Source organism: Stomoxys calcitrans, chromosome 2 (genome assembly GCF_963082655.1).
Source record: "Stomoxys calcitrans chromosome 2, idStoCalc2.1, whole genome shotgun sequence".
In the NCBI taxonomy this organism is placed as follows: domain Eukaryota; kingdom Metazoa; phylum Arthropoda; class Insecta; order Diptera; family Muscidae; genus Stomoxys; species Stomoxys calcitrans.
The window spans coordinates 238,747,082-238,763,400 of NC_081553.1; the positions used below are offsets into that span (position 1 = coordinate 238,747,082).

General features: G+C 39.3%; 1 protein-coding gene across 1 annotated transcript in view; it reads right to left on the bottom strand.

The window, feature by feature from the left end:
- Positions 1-2,632: 2,632 nt before the first annotated feature.
- Positions 2,633-16,319, bottom strand: part of LOC106087999 (ABC transporter G family member 20) — a 128,650-nt gene continuing 114,963 nt past the window's right edge. The window contains exons 6-9 of the mRNA XM_013253278.2: positions 13,915-14,342; positions 13,626-13,845; positions 4,064-4,241; positions 2,633-4,001 (exon numbers count right to left, since the gene is read on the bottom strand). Of these exons, the coding sequence (XP_013108732.1) occupies positions 3,247-4,001; positions 4,064-4,241; positions 13,626-13,845; positions 13,915-14,342 (1,581 nt within the window). The 3' untranslated portion in view covers positions 2,633-3,246. The remainder of the gene's footprint in view (positions 4,002-4,063; positions 4,242-13,625; positions 13,846-13,914; positions 14,343-16,319) is intronic.

Genomic DNA, 16,319 nt, shown 5'->3' on the forward strand with positions numbered 1-16,319 from the left:
TTCGGCCGGGCCGAACCTAGGGTTCCCATCTCCATAGATCCCGCTAAATATGTACCCTCAATAATCCAGTTCGTATATGCGTTATTTTGAAACAATTAGATCGGTTATTGATTGAGGCTTTTGTGGTGTCAAGAAGTCATATTTGTGCAAGCATTAAAGGTCACAAGGGTACTTCACCTTTTTATAACTACTACCATAGGTTGAGCGTATACTAATCTAGTCATTCCGTTTGTAACACCTTGAAATATTCGTCTAAGACCTCATAAAGTATATATATTCTTGATTATCTCGACTTTCTGAGTCTATCTAGCCATGTCCGCCCGTGCATCGAATATTGGTGTAGGTTGTTGTGGATTGCAAATGGGCCACATCGGTTCAGACTTAGATATAGCCCCCATATAAACCGATCTCCCGATTTGGCTGAAATTTTGCATGTGGTGTTCTGTGATGACTTCCAATAACTTTGCCAAATACGATACCAATCAGTCTATAACTTTATATGGCTCTCATGTAAACCGGTCTCTCGATCATCCTTGTTCGGTTCCTAAAACCTTTCATTTTTGCTGGTTTGACTGGAGTTAGTTATGTAGAACAAAATAATGCCCTTAAACTAAATTTATTTTTTATAAATTTTTAGCAGAACCCATGGTGGTGGGTTCTCAAGATTCGGCCCGAACTTAACACGGATTAGAATTGAGGCTTTTGGGGGTTCAAGTAGGCAAATTCGGGAATCGATATATATGGGGATGCGATTTAAAACGAATGCAAATTCAGTCCATCAGGAGATCAAGAAGTTAAATCCGGTTATCGGTTCATACAAAGAAAAAAAGTAAGCTTTATATGTGCCTTAGAAATTCTTTTTTTGTTTTCTTGTACATGACAATCATTTGTCTGTTGATGTAATGATTTTTTTCAATGAACATACCAGCATTTTTCCATCTAAGGGGAATCTTTAAAAATTTTCGCTTTCCACTTTCTCATCGTAAATATGTCCCAAACGTTATATTTTTGTGTGTATAACTCTTAGATTAAGGAAATTTTTCTTGACGTTTGAAGACTTTTCAATTCTTTTGTTCTTGAACGCTGCGACGTTTGGCTTTACGATTTTCGATATTTCTGATTTGGTGGCTTAAAGTACTTTTGTTCTTTAACTGTAGACCGATCTCCAATTTAACGCAACATGACGCATCAAATGCATATTTTTAATTTTGCTGCATCTTTGATAATATGTTGCATTTGAATACTCAACCCATGTACCGAATGTGATATGGATTGGAGGGTACTTCATACAACATTGGTATATAGCATCAAATTATGTTCTTGTGCCCACTAAAGCTTATTGGGTGCGTGTTTTACTTTGGCCGCTTTAAGGCTAATTTGGCGTTCTGTCCGATTGAAATATGCAGGGCTGCACAGTCGAAATTTTTAGGAGCCAAAGTCTGACTATTGAGTCGGAGTAGGTTTCGGAGATAAGCAAGCTTGCATCGACTCCGAACCGCACTACGACTGCGTATTGAAAATCTGACTCAGAGCTAGATTCCGGCCTGAGGTTGGAGTCGAGAGACAGACTCCGCAGCCCTGGAAGTATGGCCACAGCGCCCAAATACTAATCGCCGTAAGGAAAAACTTTGCAGAGCCCTATGTCATCCTGTCTCCCAACCATTCCATTTATATTCATGTTGTTGTTACCATATTAATCGTGAAACGATCTTTGGATTTGACTTATCCAATTGTTTGCACCTCGAATATTTTTTGTTTGCCAAAAGATCTGGAATAAAACTCATTTTGTTTCGGTTCATAAAAAGAGATAGTATGGAGAATCTGTTGAATTCGCTTTATGATGGACTGCCACTAAGATTCAGTCCAACTGAACTTTATGCAATTATACTTGTTGCTCGTTGCAAATATTGGTTAAAGGTAAACTACGTCTGCATCACGGTGGTCTCCAAGTGCGAAAATGCGAGTTCCACATGTGACAAACATGCGAATATGCATCTGGTCTGAGTACTACTGGGAAATTCATGTTATCGAAGAAAATCCTTCCACTCCCGTCCATCTACCTCATAAAACCATCATTAATAACAGAAGTTAGAATCTAGTTTTGCAACAATACCGCCGAATAGTACTTGTTGGTGGTTTGGTGCCATCTTTGGAATTCGAAGCAATCATATCGAATTCTCTTAAGTTTTCCTCAAATCACTGACGACGACCGAAGTTTGTGCATTAGTATATATATATATATATATATTAGTTTGTGTGTGTTCGTTGGTGTGTGAGTGTGATATATTTAATCACCGAAGAAATAACATTCAACTTTCTGTCCTGTAACATCATACACACAGGCAAAGAGTTCAAAAAGTCAATTGTTGAGCATTTAGGCAACAACACCACTGCCGTGTCCGCCGTCGCTGCTACAGCCACAACTACAATCGCGCCGCACCAGTCGACCGACAAGTCTGTGAATTTATTATCTGAGCTGAGGCAAAGAATTAATTGTAATATTTTAGCATTTTTATTAGCATCCTAATGGGTGGGTGGGCGCTAGTCAGCGGATGCGTACCTCGTAATGGGCCCAAGCTGCCAGCTGGTCGGCCGAGACTCGCTTCCCTCGCCTTTCGAAAGAAACACAATATTTTCTTATTGCTGAGTACATGTGTGCGTACATGTGTAACCACGCACACACATACCAAGGTATTTATGTATTTATTTATCATCTGTTGCCTAAAATCACGCGTACTGAAATAAAATGGTATGTCTTAAACTAAGTGTTGTCCCTGTCTGTTAAAGAAGCCTTAAAACTAAATCAGCCGCATTCGATCGACAGTGCTTTTCATGAATACGCCCTAGGCTCCGATTCATGGCCAGTTCGTTGGAGGGATGGACAGCACTTGCAGCTTCCTATTAATAACTGTGTGTGTGTGTGTGTCATTGTGTGTGTGTGTGTGTAAGTGTACGCTGTTGTGTGTTGATTGTATGCATTTGAGTGAGAACCCGCCACAGAGATTGCTTACAGGCTAGAGGAGTTCCAACAAAGGGTAAAAATTTTTAAATACTAATTATCAATCACTTATGCCGAGAAGTGCCTTGTGTGCATGGGAGTTGATGTTGATTACATATGTGCGATTATTTGATGCCGATTGCCATGATGGGAAGAGGATTCCGTCCAATCGTATATGGGTGTCTATATACGGAGGAATTTCGATGTTCGCTTGGGGGCACCTAGAGCGCCAAATGCGGTAGAGACGACTAGCCCTTTTTGAACTTCAAGAGCAGAATGCTTAGAATTAGGAACACAAGAACCCATGACGATATGGAAATGAATCCAGCATAGACGGAGGGATTTGAGATATCCCAACCACGCTGTAGTATCGATCTCAGAGATTCCGTCGGTTTGGTGAGCGGCAAGAAAAAGGTGATGAACTGTAGCAGTGGGTACATGCCCTCAATGGGCCAAATGATTCCGCACAGCATTACAATTGGCAGGAACGAACCCATCGCCACATAGGTCGCGGTGCGCTCAGTATCAACGGCGCAGGCGATCACAAAACCGAAGCACATGCCGCACAACCCGTTTAGGACGCACAGCCCTACTACCAGCCAAATGTTGCCGACAACGGTTAGCTCGAAAAAGTAGAAACTGACCAGCAGCACAAAGATCATTTGAGTAAACATTACGGTGAACTGCGTAAGAACTTGCGACAACAAGATCTCTGGCCCCGTGATTCCCGCTACCAAACAGCGCTCCAGCATGCCTTCGTTGCGGTCAATTAACATAGCGCCCGATGTAACGGCCACCGACAAAAAGAAGATGATGGTGAGAATAACTCCTGGGGCTGCAAAGTCAGTGAAGTTTGGATTGTTGAAGCCATAAATGGGATCATTCCAGTCGACGGGCACCCGTCCCAGCTTTGGATTGAGATCACAGTCAATGAGCATATTTTCCACGAAGTCGAAGAATGTATACTGCAAATCCCTGTATAGCAGTGTTGAGATCTGTTGATCTGAAAATGGAAAAAAATGCGCTACTGAAATGAATTTCTCATTGGACACTTGGTACACTTACTTGACATGTCCAGCCTTACATCCAAGTCGGAGGCTTCCACGGTGCCATCGTCTGTATAGCGGGCGCTTTCTGTTCGTTCAACCAGTGCATCCGAGTAGTTGCTGCGAAATACCAAGGAACCCCACGCCTTGCCTCTTCTCACGAGCTCATGGGCCTCTTCGTCGCTATTGGTGTACGTCTACAAGCAAAAGGGAACAATGGCAAAATTTGAAATTTAAGCGCTTAACGCTCCAGGTCAATTGCAGGACATTTATACTGCCCCACACATACACACACACATACACGCTGGAACATATTAATGTGTTAAGCGTATGCGATTAACATTTATTTCGTCCATCACGGAGAACAAGGATTACCGCCTGTCTTCGTGTGACACTTTAAGGGTGCAGGCAAAATCTCATGCTCGTTTCTGTTTTTAATACAAACGCTTGAGCACACTTGTCCTTGCTCCCTTGACGCTATGGCACTTTGCTCGAGCTCATAATCACCAAACACAGCGTATTATGGCCGTGCCCAAATGAGATTAAATTCGTCATAGAGGGCTTTTGCTACATTGAGCCACTCACACCACGCATTCGCTCAAATAAATTGAAATTGTTGTGATTCCCACATGCACGGCTTCGACTTGTGTTTTCACAGGGGGACAAAGCGCAAAAAGAAACAAAAAATATTTTGAATGCGTCCTAAGGACTGCGAATGCCTTTTCATTGTGCAACGATATTGGATTACCAGTTGAGGGGTCGTTGGTTCGATGCTCAAGCAGGGTTCAATCACTATCACTACAAAATAAAAACTATGGTATCGCAATGGACTACAATAGTCAGAGAAGGCCGTTCCCTAATAGACCTACCATTTTTAAGCAAATCTCAAAATGCCGCCAATTTTAGTCGAAAAAATCAGTTGATATATCCCACAAATACAACTGTGGAAATGTGGTGTTATAACTTAGCGAGAAAACATAAAGCCATTAATAAATATACAGATCGTCCCAGAATCACTGATTGATTCGATCTAGCCATGTCCGTCTGTCTGTCCACGTTCATTTGCAATTATGTGATCATTCGATAACCGATCTTCGTGACTCCCTTGACATCTGATATTCTTGAGATTACAGGTGAATTTCATCGAATTATTCTCATGTTGCATCATAAAACTGAGTGCTTTATCCGTTTGAATGAGCAGAATCCATTTTTATGTTAAAACAACCAAGGGCGGGTACTTTTTGGTACCCTACACCACATTTGGTATGAAGGCTAGGTCGTCGAAATTATAATTTGTTTAGTTTTGAATTGAAGAAACTCAATAAAATCCGTACATGTTGTGGGAGGTGATTGCTGCGCAAATGATGTGAAATTCAGCAGTGATCTAAAAATTCATGAATTTATTGTGCAAAATTTCCTTCGCAAGTTAGCGTGCTTTCGACAGACGGACGGACGGAAATGGCAAGATCGACCTCAAATGCCATGAAGACCAAAAACATATTTACTTAGACGAATATTTCTAGGTGTTACAAACGGAATGACTTAGTTAGTATACCCCCATCCTTTGGTTTTCACCAAACAAACTCATTAGTTCAAGTTAAATATTTGGGACATTTCAATAGATCATTCTAATTGAAATTAGTATAGGAATTAGTGTAGTATTCTGAATTGCGTACGAAGTTGTTATACCCACCACCATAGGATGGGGGTATACTAACATAGTCATTCCGTTTGTAACACCACAAAATATTGATTTGCGACCCCATAAAGCGTATATATTTTGTATCGTTTCGACATTCTGATTCGATCTAGCCATGTCCGTCCGTCCGTCCGCTCGTCTTTTGGAAGCACGATAGAGGTCGAACGCGTAAAGCTAGCTGCTTGAAATTTTGCACAGATACTTAATATGGATGTAGGTCATTGGGGATTGCAACTGGACTATAACAGTTCAGATATGGATATAGCTCCCATATAAACCGATCTCCCGATTTAACTTCTTGAGCCCCTGGAAGCCGCAATTTTTGTCCGATTTGGCTGAAAATTTGCATGTAGTGTTCCGTTATGACTTCCAACAACTGAGCAAAGTATGGTCCGAATCGGTGTTTAACCTGATATAGCTCCAATATAAATCGATCTCCCGATTTGACTTCTTGAGTTCTTGCAAGTAGCAATTATTGCGTTGTTCTGATACGACTTCCAAAAACTGTGCCAAATACGGCCAAAATCAATCTACAACTGATATACCTCGCATGTAAACCGGTCTCTCGATCATCCTTGTTTGGTTCCTAGAAATTTTAATTTTTGCTGGTTTTACAGAAGTGTGGTTTGTAGAATATACAATAATTATGCCCTTCAACTAAATTTATTTTGTACAAATTTTTAGCAGAATCCATGGTGGTGGATTCCCAAGATTCTGCCCGGCCGAACTCAGCTCGCTATTACTTGTTTTTCCTCAAAGAATTATTTTTTTAAGAAGACGATTTTTCGAATTAAGAAATTTACGTGCTACCAATTCCTAAACTGTTTCTATAATATTTAAATCCAGAGAACATGGTGCTCACTTCAATATCACAACATTTTGGTGTTATATTCAGGATTCTACGACTGAAATAATTAAAGCCAAAGGGACTCTTTAATTTAATATATTTAAGCCCATAAATATAAACAACAAACATTTCTCGATATTTTGTTGACAATACAAAAAACGGAAGACGATTGCAGCAAAAATGATGTAGGAGTGATTACTCATTTATTTACGTTATTTTTAAACATGACGCATCAAAAAAGAGCGTTTAATGGCCTTACTCGTAAATTTATGCAAAATTTTTTGCATGATTTCGGATATTTAAGGCTTGTCTAAGAATGGTGCAATTGTCAACATTTGCAAACGCACTTTTGGCGCGTACTTTGCCATTCTCGACGTCTCTTAAAATTTCAGCAATAATTTTTCGACTTAAGCTTGCCTATTTAGCTATATAGTGAGCTTTTTTGCTTAAGTTGTTATTGTGCTAACGTTCATCAATAACTTTTAATCAGGAACTGATAAAATGATCCAAATATTTTTCTTGAGTTCATGACTTTGTTTTTTTTTGTATTGGCCTTAATTGTGGAAAAGGGAGCAGATTTTAAATATTTTATTTTGAAGTTAGACCATTTTAAAGAAAACAAAGATATACTCTACTATCACTTTCTACTACAAATTGTCGTCTCTCCAGAGTGCAAAAAGTGGGGAGATTGTGATATTTGTGAACTCGAGATAGCTAATTGGAAGTTTATTAAATATGCTGGGGTTACATCATGAAAAATTAGGGTTTTTATTTAAACTGACAAAGGGGCAAACCAACTGACATAATTAGACTCGCTCAGAAATTGATGATGCACTCCTATGCATATATTGCACTGACTAGACACCGATTGAATATTTCGCTGTGCGGCGCATGGAATGGAGGCCACCATGGCGCAGGTTACCATGTCTGCCTGGGTTCGCCTGGATTGGCACCCAAGCGAGATGTGAATCCGAATTATCATAATAATTGTTTAGCTCTTATACCCTGCTAATGCTGGCGTCATTTGTATGGTTTTAAGTCTTATGAAAACTTCTCCACAAATGGGTGTAGCCGTACAGCACGCCGTTTGCACTCGGCTATAAAAAGGAGGTCCTTTATCATTGAGCTTAAAAAAATTAATCAAGCAGAACTCATTGATATGTAAAAAGGCGTATTTGCAACTTGCGTATGAATTTGCAACTTTGAATTTGTAACTTTCCTATTCCATGTTGGTGGATATGAAAGTTGAGGAATGTCATGCGCTGTTAAAAAGATTTCCATTTTCAAAAATAAACTTTTCGGTACTCCTTCTACTGTCACATACACTGAAAAAATGTTTGTCCTAACTTTTAAGATTCGAGCCAAATATTAGCATACTAAATTTAAAGAAGATACATTTTCAAACTTTTAAAGGAAACATTCCCTTTGGTGATAAATATTTTCCTTAATATTAAGGATTTTATTTTAAATTGTAGGTTAATAAATCCTTAACTTTGCGTGTTGTTATTTAAGACAAAAATCTGAAATATCATTGGATGTTGGAAAATTTACCTTGGAACGAGACAACAGTGAACCGTAGTTAGAGACGTAAAATAGCTTTCAAAATTGGAGCGTCTTTAATGTTTTTATACCCCACACCATCACTGTGGTGCAGGTATTATAACTTAGTGCATTTGTTTGTAAAATCCAGAAGGAAGAATCACTTTCTGACTCGATTTAGCTATGTCCATCTGTCTCTCTAAATGTCTATCCCCGGTCTCTAGACTCTCAACAATACTGGTGAATTTCATAGAAATCGGTTCAGATTTAGATATAATTTGTCATATATGTATTTCGCTCGATTTTCACTTCTAGAGCAACTGCAAGCGAATTTATTGACCAATGTTGTCAAAATTTGTCACAACGCTTTCCTTGACGACTATCAAAATATCTAAGATGTCTGGTCGAAATCGTTTCAGATTTAGCTAAAGCTCCTATATTTATTTGTTTGTTAAATTTTGGGTAATTTGCAATAATGTAGTCATTTGTCAACCGTAGTTTGTACAGTTTCAACATAGTTGCTCGAAATTTGATGCGGATGGTTTAATAACCCATCCTAAAAACATCCGCCGAGGTCCAAGTGTAGGGTGTTATGTAGTCGACATTGCCCGATTTTTGCTTTTCCTTAATGGTTTCACATTAAGTTACGAAGATTTAAAAAAGATTTTTTCTTAAAATAATGGACTGTTATCTATGAAGTAAAAAAAGGAATTAGTCAGCGATCACAATTTGAAACGGGTGGCTATGTCCGTTAGTAAATAGAGAATTTAATTTAAAGATAGCAACTTGAATTTAAAACTTTGGTTCTTTGGTTCATTTTCATTGCTAAAATGCTACAAATAATGAAAAATCTTTAATTATGAGCCAACTTTTTTTTCAGTGTAGAACACCTCAGGCAAACCTTATAAATTGTAGCTGCTGCGGCATAAAATCCATATCGGATGAAAGATATACATATCTATGCATGGGAGCTACATCTAAATATAATGCGATTTTAATGATTAGTGCCTTAATTGAGGATGTTCAATGTTCTTACCAAGTAAGAGTCTTATAGACTGCCTCTTAACAGCAGAACTACACATTTATGTTAAATTACTCATACATTTGGGCAGTCTTAGAAAGTACTGAAAAACTTTCGCCACGTTGATTTGGACACACTACCCGCGACCTGGGTATCAGCCATAACAAAATTCCACAAAATGATTTTCAACTATTACAATTTTTCAGCAAAAACCAAAGAAATGATATTACCCAAAATTCATGAAAGAACATTTTGTTTTTTTCCTTTCTTAAAGTCGCAAGCATTCGAATCCATGCAGAGTGCAAAGGCCGGCAAATTATTACTTTCTGCGGCGAAGGCATGGCGTAGTAGTTTTACCGGATTACAATTACACTTTAATTAGTTGTGGGCTCTTTGAAAGAGCCACAGCTACATCGATTTCCAATTTAGCCAATCCTCTAGCAGGCAAAAGTCAACAGTGAATTCCCTTGCCTCTCTTGTTTGGCATGTAATTTGTCATAATCATTACGACGCATAAGAAGTCACCTCCATTGCTGCCGCTGGTGTGTGCCGTTACCGGCTAGTGCCCTTAATTTGGTTATATTACCTTTTGGAAGTTAATGTCCGTGGAAGGGGCCTGCTCTTGTGTCCGGTTTTTCTCGTTTGTTTCGCCATTTGTCTTGGTCAAATGAAGACATACTGCACGAGGTTATTCTCGGCAAAGAACGGAGGATTAGGACTTAATATTGTCAATTTCATACTTCGGAAGTACTCAGAGTGATGGAAAAGTGCCGAGGTGGGCGGCAACGGACGGCGATGGCGGAGGGGAATAGCTAAATGGCCATAACCTACAGCACTAAATGAAGCTCTTAAGGATTTAGCACTTGCGTCTTTTGTGGTCGGCATAGTGAATCCAATACAATTGGCCAAGGCAGTTGTTTCGCATGGCATCCGATCCGTGTGCCGCATGGCATTGCTATCGACGTCGTGTTTAACAACATGTCCTGGTCTGTCCATAACATGGCATTAACATTTTGACAAATTGAATCAAATTACCTGACGATGTAACATCTTCTTTATACACCTCACTACAAGATGCCGACATGTTGCAAGAACATAAAAACGTTGTCGTTTTACGCACGCACTGCTACAGTCTAGAGCAAAATTCATTGGACACATAAGACGTAGTATAAACACCCTAAATGTGATTAAACTACACCCAGAGAAATAAACTTGCAGTTATGTGCAAAGATAGTACATCTTCTTATATTTGTTTTTTATTTTTAGTTTTGAAGAAAAAAGTTCCAAATAATTATAAGGCTAAAAGTTAAGTTATATATATGCAAAAATTAAATCTTGTCTGCAATTGTGAGACCGAGATCGAGACCGTAAATTTCGCTAAGAATATGTCATGCAGTTCTTGTAGGAACGAAATTTTGTATAGAACTGCGTTCCAGCCTTTAACCTTTTTAGCAGATCTCTGTTGTTACAGCAAACAATATCTCAGTGTTTAGAGTTAGCACAACTCCGGCGCACAAGTTAGTATGCGAATCGATCTAGTCATGTCCGTTCTTGTAGGAACGAAATTTTGTATAGAACTGCGTTCCAGCCTTTAACCTTTTTAGCAGATCTCTGTTGTTACAGCAAACAATATCTCAGTGTTTAGAGTTAGCACAACTCCGGCGCACAAGTTAGTATGCGAATCGATCTAGTCATGTCCGTTTTCTTGCCTGTCCATTTGTCTTCCTTTCTTTCTTTCCATATTCATTTGTTTTTGTTGAAATTCAGCACAGATATCTTCCTCTATGAAATTGTTGAAATCGATTCAAATTTAGGTATGTCTTCCATGCATATGTATCGACGGATTTTGACTTGGGAAGCCAAAGCTAGCCCAAATGTCAATCGATCACCACAAAAATTTGCAGATTTTAGTTCATCGGATTTAAATATTGTTTATGTACATAAGTTTTGCGCTACATTTATCCGGTCGTTGTTGTTTAATCAGCATACATTCGATATTGCATGAGCATCTTGCTCATTCTTGTTGGACAATCGTTGATAAAGTACGATAAGTGTCGATAAGTACGAAGATATGTTGAAAAATTCGAATAATATACTTCAAAATATGTTTGTAAGAACGTCACAGGTGGCGAATAGTGGATCTATGCCTATAAGCCCGAAACAAAACAACAATCGACTGCGTGGGTTTTCTATGACGAACCAAATCCAACGAAAGTTATTCGTAGAAGAAACTCCGAGGCAAATCGTCGCCTGCTTCTTCGGAAAAACTGGTTATGAGGCGACTGTTAAAGCGTTCAATAACCATGCTTTGTAGGTGTATCAAAATATCGCCTTTGCCCGACTTTAGCCTATGCTTACCTGTTTTCAATATAAGTTAAAACAAGTAAGGAAAGACAAAAGTTGGGCGGTCGACTGTATAATACCTTTTACCTACCCCATAAGTTGAAATTGGGAACTATATCTTAATCTGATCCGATTTCAATGAAATTCACCAGTTATCTCGAGAAATGCATCACTCTGAAATTCGTGCAAAATTTCATCGGAATCGGGTGACAAATGACAAAATTATTGCAATATTAGGAAAAATCGAACGAACATGTATATATGGGAGCTATATCCAAATATGAATCGACTTTTCCAATTTCAATAGGCTTCGCTTCTAGGCCTAAAAACATGCTTGTGCCAAATTGGTAGACGATCGGAGGTAAATTGCGACCTGTAGTTTGTACACAATTTAACATGAATAGGATTATTATGAATCTCGAAGCTACTTACAAGCCGATCCATTTTACGCGGAAAATATGTTCCTTTTGGACTCATAATATGAATGTGTTTTTGATCCAAACAAACATATGGATATATAGATAACTTTGCCAATCTGATGAAGTTCGAAAAGGGTTAAAACTTTTATCCTACGTACCGCAGCATTGTTCTGAAATTCTAAGAGCAGTTCAATCGATTGTGGGATAGTTTTGCACGCCATTGTATGCGTCCGTAGAAACACAATGTGAAAATTTCACAAAATCTCTAAAATAGACTCAAAATCCTATCTGCTCTATGAGTGATTGAAACGAATAGGCACAATTGTTAATTAAATTCTTTTTCAAGAAGTGTGCCGGCTAAACAAACGGACGTGGTTTTGGAAAGCGTTTCGTGGGAGCCACACTGTGACATGCACATGTGTGAGTGTGCAGTCTGTCTAATCTGGTTTGCGTGTACGTGAACGGACACCTACTACAGAACATCGACGCTCTCCGTGTGTTGAGCATGTCGGTTGGTAAGCAGAGATGGAAAAGTCATTATGTTAGTACTTTTCCCCCCCGAGGAATACCGTAGTACCCCCGCGACAGTTTTAGTATTTTTTCGAACAGTTCGAATGTTTTCGAGCCTTTTTTTATCTTAAAAGACAATATGTTCTCGTGTTATGAAACAAGCCACGATAAAATAGAGATATTCACTTTTTAGCTGCTCGAATCATATCTGTCCGACTGTCGAATTTGCGTTACGCTGATCATTTGGGGAATGTAAGGGGCAATATCAGTTTATAATTAGGCGCCTTATTTGACTTATTGCGCCTCTAGAAAGCTTTGGAAGAGTTGTAGGAGCCCTGACACATGTCTCCCAATTTCTGTATGAGATTCGTGATTTAATTTAAGTCCCATATAGTACCTATCGGTCTAGGTGTTTATTTTGGAAATTTTGGTAGGGGCGTTCCCCCTACTTAATATAATGTAATGTAACTATCCATGTAATGGAAATCTCTCACATATAAATGAGTGATGTCCGATTCAAATTTAAGCTCAATGATAAGGATCTCCTTTCGAATGGCATACCGCAGGGCAACACCTCTTTGGGGAGAAGTTTTCATTATCAATGTACAACCAAAAATTTCATAGCTGATATAATCTCGGATATATCACAAAATGCTTTGGGGATGCTTTGTTTTCGGTTAGGTACATATATATAAAAAGAGCCCAAAAATGTTTGTTCTGAGAACTCTTTTGGCGAATTTACCATTCACCGTTGCCTTCACTATAACTTGGAATATCCCACCCCTCTGATTGGCTGATGTTGTGTGTAACCTGTAAGGCAGAAGTTTTCCCGAGAAATATTTTTGATTTTCGTTATGGCTTTGATTTTCTATTCCAAAGAAATTTTCGATCATTAAGCTTGTCTCGAAAGAGAAATGAACGCATCATGAAAGAATGACCCTCGCCCTAACAGGCAAACAAAAATTAAGATTTTTGAAATCTTTGTGCAAGACATAAAGTGCTCTGTCGGTCCAAAAAGTACGGTTTTTGAACCATTTCAAAATGAATATTTTCCAACCCTGTTGGTAGGTAGCTCGGTCGGTTGGTAAGTGACGTGTATGCCGTGGGGTATCGATTTTCATTTGCTTGTATTAAGTTAAGGATAATCTCCGTTCGTGTTAGTGGGTGTGTGGATAGATTCCTCAGGGAAGAGATTGTACTTACCACAACGTAGCTTTTATTTTTGATTAACAAATCGAGATAACGGCAACTAAGCATTGTCTGATTACAGCCAATTGTCAGTGGACAGTGTTGGTCGGCAATCATTTCCCCGGAGAGTTCGTAGTTGGCAACGGCTATCTTCAGCCCGGTAGGGTCGTGGCCAATCGCATAGCAGAAGAGCACAATCTGTATTACAGGCAAGCCCAAAATGAACATCATAACGCTGCAGTGGGAATGTAAAAGCGTTAAGGAAATCAAAACGTAAACACTTGGCTTTGGTGGATGGACTTACCCAACGTTTCGTATCATCCACAAGAAGTTCTTCCATGTCAAGGCATGCAAATGTGTCCAACTCATCACATGAAGGTTGTACCAGAACGAGGCAGGCATCTCTTGTTCAGGTGGCAAGGGCGGTGCGGGCACAGAAGATGCACTTATGGGATCTCGAATGGCCGAAGACATAGAGATGTTGTCACCGAACTCACCCGATATTTCCGCAGCACCCTGTTCGTCGGACAAATCCAATGCCGGGTTTGATATGGCAGGCACGTCAACTTGCTCCACTATTTCCTGGGCAATGGACGATCGTCGCCGTTTTCCCATGTTTTGCAAAATGGCCAGCTTTAAGAACACCTCCTCCAAGGATTCGGCATTGTATTGCTGCCTCAAATACTCGGGTGATTCCTCCGCCAACATGCGGCCTCCACGCAATAGTCCAATCTGTAGAGAGATGAGGTAGAGAAACATCATTAAAATTTCCCTACGAGTATATCTTCGGTATTATACATGCATCCACCCTTTCGTGGTGATATAAATCACACGACATTGATTAACCCTCCCACTTGCGAGCAACAGAACAGAATAAACTACTGCTTCGTTGAAATATTGCCAAGTTTTATGAACTTTCGCTCCAGACCCCTTTCGCTTGTCTTCCTGTGCCACCACTGATGTGGGCAACTTAATGTAGCTCAATGCTGTCTGGGCTTCTTGTGGAAGTAAACGTGTAATCGTGGTTTTGCATAACTTCCAAATATCCTCACTGTTCCAATCTCTTTCACTCTCGCAGCCGTACACAAGCATATTTTCACACACACACACACACACACACACTCACATATACATATAACCTTATATCCCTCTTCCAGCTTTCATGTCTTCATTGAAACTCCTGGCCGGAAATTTTAGCCGGTAGCAGGCGGAAATTGACTTAATTGATTTATGTTCGAACATGACTAGACACATCGTCATGCCTTCGCATGCCGCCTCCTCCCTTCCCCTCTCAACATAGGCAAAGATATGCAAACTTCCCACATTCACGGCGCTCCGTCACTCCATTGCGAAGACCACGGCATCTGAATGGATGTATAGAAGCAACCCAAAAATGAAAAACTTAAACTTTCTGGCCTTAAGGAGGCCTTTGTTTTCTAGCACACTTAAAATCCAGCCATCAGCAATGCGAGCCATCTCAACAAAGGCCGATGATGCATCTTCACATCTATTGGGTGTAAAAAAAAAACCATTGGTAGCTGTGTGTGTGTTTGAGCGCGCGCCCACAGTTCAAAAACTTTTCACATTTCTCGTGGTCAGCAACTGTAATTATAACAAAATTGAGTCTACGTGTCCTTGTTCCTGCCCCTTTCGCTGTCGCTCGTTGGCCTCTTTTCGTTTCAGCCTTAGAGATGCTTTGTTTGTGCGGCATGGACAGTTGGTGTGCCTAGCTGCTTAAATAGAGTTCGGAGTAATTAATGAACTTTATTGGAAGATTGATAAAGTTCGTTTTGTCCTTCGTGAGTCAGTAAAGCAGTGAAGGCAACAAAATTAAATCAAAGAGCGCCTAACTAAAACGTTAACCACAACACTTCGTTGAACGACTTCAAGCACGAAACTTGAAGTGTGAAATTGCGTTCGGTGTGCGGTCAAATGGAAACCTCCCACATTGACACCGGCCGGAGGGGGATGGACGAAAAGCTTTTCCATGAAACTTTCTCTTCTTTAAGTGACATGGATAAGGATCTTAACCGTTTGTCGGCAACAACAAAAGTACTACTCAATGCCCATCAATGTCGGCGGTACTGATTCATCGCCATCACATGGAAATGACTAATACTTTATTGACAATCGCCAGTCATTTCAATGAATTGCAGCAGTGACACTTGTGGGACCGCATGCTGCCACTCAGATAAATTGAGGAATCTGCATGGAATTTAATATAAAAACATGACACAATATTCGCAACCACCTCTTTTTTGGGCCAAAACTATTTCAGCCGTTTACTTTTACAACTTCTAAACTAAAAGATCGGATCATTTGGAATCTTTCAACGGTTTCCACAATGCAACTACTTTTGAGCTAGTATTCCATTTTATAACTTAAAATAACTTTAAAATCCAATTTCCAAAACTTTATAAAAATCGGCCGAAAAATAAGCATTATATGGAACAAAAACTTAATTAAATATTTGAATACAAAAATAGATATCTTTAGAATTTTTTGTTTTTTTCAGATCTTTGCAGCTTAAATAAATTTATTAATTAGAATAAATTAAAAAAAATATGTCACAACTCCACTTTTATATTTAGCCAAAAAGAGACCATTAGGACCATAGTGCAGTAAAATTAGCAAATATATACCTGAGGTTTCTGAATCCTTGAAGTCCTGTGCACACAGAAACTAATTTTTAAGGATTTTTTTCATACT